The sequence below is a fragment of the Lipotes vexillifer genome, unplaced genomic scaffold (assembly GCF_000442215.2).
Source record: "Lipotes vexillifer unplaced genomic scaffold, Lipotes_vexillifer_v1.1 scaffold182, whole genome shotgun sequence".
Taxonomy (NCBI): Eukaryota; Metazoa; Chordata; class Mammalia; order Artiodactyla; family Lipotidae; genus Lipotes; species Lipotes vexillifer.
The window spans coordinates 7,767,573-7,770,670 of NW_006798798.1; the positions used below are offsets into that span (position 1 = coordinate 7,767,573).

At 43.9% G+C, this 3,098-nt stretch overlaps 1 protein-coding gene across 1 annotated transcript in view; it reads right to left on the reverse strand.

Annotated features, from left to right (window-relative positions):
* WDR87 (WD repeat domain 87) overlaps positions 1 to 1,440 on the reverse strand; it is an 11,329-nt gene extending 9,889 nt beyond the window's left edge. The window contains exons 1-2 of the mRNA XM_007471105.1: positions 1,366 to 1,440; positions 201 to 371 (exon numbers count right to left, since the gene is read on the reverse strand). Of these exons, the coding sequence (XP_007471167.1) occupies positions 201 to 371; positions 1,366 to 1,440 (246 nt within the window). The remainder of the gene's footprint in view (positions 1 to 200; positions 372 to 1,365) is intronic.
* Positions 1,441 to 3,098: the final 1,658 nt, after the last annotated feature.

Genomic DNA, 3,098 nt, shown 5'->3' on the forward strand with positions numbered 1-3,098 from the left:
CCCTAACCTTGGCCTACTTTAGGAGAACCATAAAATCTGTTCAACACAGAGACTGTAACTGGAGAAAGGATGAACGGGGAATCCTGGATCCAGGTCACTTTCATTCAAGGGGTATATCTTCCTGGGTTAATCTGGGGTCAGAACTTACATGGGCATGGCCCCTGTAGAGTGGGCTAAGAAGAAAGGCTAGGTAGTTTTACCTGTATTTCTTTTGTGCTTGTTGTCACCCACGAGAGGGAAGCAAACAAGTGGGCATCACTGAAGTAATAGCATATAAGTGGCATATTTTGAGGACGGCGAGACTCTTTGAACAGGATCTGGGACCGGTCACTCAACACAACTACATCAGTCTTTGGGTCATCTAAAGTTTGCTGGGGAGAGGCATGACATAAACTAAGAGACCAGGAACACATATGCACTAAATATATTCTCATGCAAGTCACAATTAAAGCAGTTCTCAAAGTTACGTCTCAGCCCCAAGGATCACTCCTGTGGCTCCCACACATGAACAATTTATCACCTGTGGGACACTATACTTCACAAGCACGTAACAAAACCCCCAACACAAAAGCGAACCAAACCACTATAGGGCCTATATGGGCAAATTTTATGGTGTGAGCACAGGAGAAAACTGATGTTCTTCCCAACATGTCCTCTAACATTCTCCCTCCTGTCGAAAAGGTACATATGTCATAAAAGACACATTTAACAGATTACAAAGGCAAGTGCACTGCCATATGCCCACATGTAAAGTAACACAGTATCCCAAAAGTCAGCGCAGCTTTATTAAAGCCTAAAACTGCACTAAGTAAGACTATTAGGACACCCTATCTGGCCTTTAAGTTTGACAGAGGAAGATTTTTTATGTATATATATATATATACACACACACACACACACATACACACACACATATATATACACACACATTTAATATATATATAGACACACACACTATGTGTGTGTGTGTGTGTGTGTGTGTGTGTATTATCCCACTGTGATAGAGCATGTGCTATGAAACATGTACCTGGGATCCTTTTACACAGAGCCAGCCATAGCAAAACTGAGGTTGGCAGATGTTCTCTCTGGTGCCTTCTCCATTCTCTTTTAGAAAAATGTCTCTTCCCAGAGGGTTGGTTCTTCTGAAATGCTTCAAAGTGTTAACCTCTCACCATCAAAATGTCCTTGCAAGAGGTCTCTAGACTCATTTGGAAGTTGATGGCCCACTTTCTACTAAGGGGACAGTTGTCTTTATCATCTACCCTGCCTGCTTCCTGCATAGCGGATCTGTGCTCCTCTGAAGTGCTCATAACTCTTAAGATAGATAGAGGCCAATAACATGTTTATGTTCTACATATACATTACCTTGCTTTTATGTATCATGTCATTTATAAGGTATTTAAAATCCTTCCACACGGGAATGAGTCTGGGGGAAGTCATCACCTTGATTATCCCCTGGTCCTCCTCAGGACCATTGTTTAAAAACCTGTAGGAATACAAAAGAGGCCAGCTTAGCCACTGATACTTTTTGAGGAGCTAGAAATCAGAAGGCAAGATCCATGAACTCATGTTTATTGGACACTTTTTGAATGTCAGGAACTATGCATAAGATACCTTCTCATTTAATCCTCACTGCAGCCCAGTGAGGTAGGTATTACCTCATTTGAGAAAACTGAGGCTTGGAGAGGATAAATAAAGGAGTTGGAGGTTTAATCTTAGCGTTGGCTATCATCCAATAGGATATTATGGGGGAAGGAAGCAGAGAAACCTAAGAGGGGCTGGAAAGGAATACTGTCACAGGCAAATAATTGTTCCTTGCTGGTGATGGGCTGTCAAGAGATCTTTTTGCAAGAACTAGTAGTTCCCAAAGTGTGGACCCTGGACCTCCTGTACCGGGATTCCTGGGGGAGAGGTACATCTTAAAATGCAGATCCTTAGGTACTGAAGCAGAACCATGGTGGTGGGCCCCTGAGTGCTTCACTTGTAACAAGCTCCCTAGGTGATTCTGTGGACATTGAAGTCTGACTACTGAAACAGGAAATCGAGATAAAGGGTGCCCAGGACAAAGAGTCAGCTCCATGTAGCCCAGATGGAGAAAGGATCCAGCCATTCGGCCTTGCAGGCTTTCCCAGGCTTGTGGAATCAAATAGCTCTCTTGCATGTGATACATCTGCTATTCATTCTCCTCTTCCCCATTCCCTTCTCTTTGGCCTTCATGAGGACAAACCTCTACTTTTCTTAGTTGGATGGTGAATAAATCCTAATTTTAACAAGTTCCCTCTGTCAGGGGGTCTGTAATTACTGATCTGACGATGCGCTTGTTTTCCTCATTTGTAAAATGAGAATGCCAGATCCTTGCAACTTCACAGGATTGTTGCAAGGATCAACTAAGACAATTCCTGTGAATACTTTTTAAAGTATACTCTAAAGCTACAAACAATTATGATTGCTGTTTTTAGGCTGGTTTTGTTCTCAGAGAAGTACTAGCTTTTTCCTTCCAACCTATACTTTGTACTTTTCAGTTGCTCTGGAAACATTACAGCTAAATTTAATAGTCTGGCCAGCAGAGGGCAGTGGAAGCCATCCTTGTGTCTGCCAGATGAAGGAAAACTGATGGACTTTCAGTTTAAAGTGGTCCCCAACCTGCGATCCTCAGGACAGCAGCATCAGCATCACCTGGGAACTTGTTAGAAATGCAAATTATCAGGCCCCACCCTAGACCTACTAAATCGGAAACTCCGAGAGTAGGGCCCAAAAATCTGAGTTTTAACAAGCTCTCCAGCTGGTCTTAAAGTCTGAGAAACACTGGTTTGGAGAGCTGTTGGAGTTCCAGATCATTTCGCCTGGGCCTCCTGAGGCAAGGTCAGCAGAACCCACCCTCTGGCACGGCTAAGCCTAGGCCCTGTGTTACCACAGAGACTTGATGGCTGGATCTGCGGGGGGAAGCAACAGGCAAAATTTATCATCATCTCATGTGTAGGGTGGTTTAGTGCCCACAAAAAAAAGCTTTCACAGGGACTTCCCTGGCGGTCCAGTGGTTAAGACTCTGCGCTTCCACTGTAGGGGGCGCGGGTTGGGTCTGTGGTCAGGGAACTAAG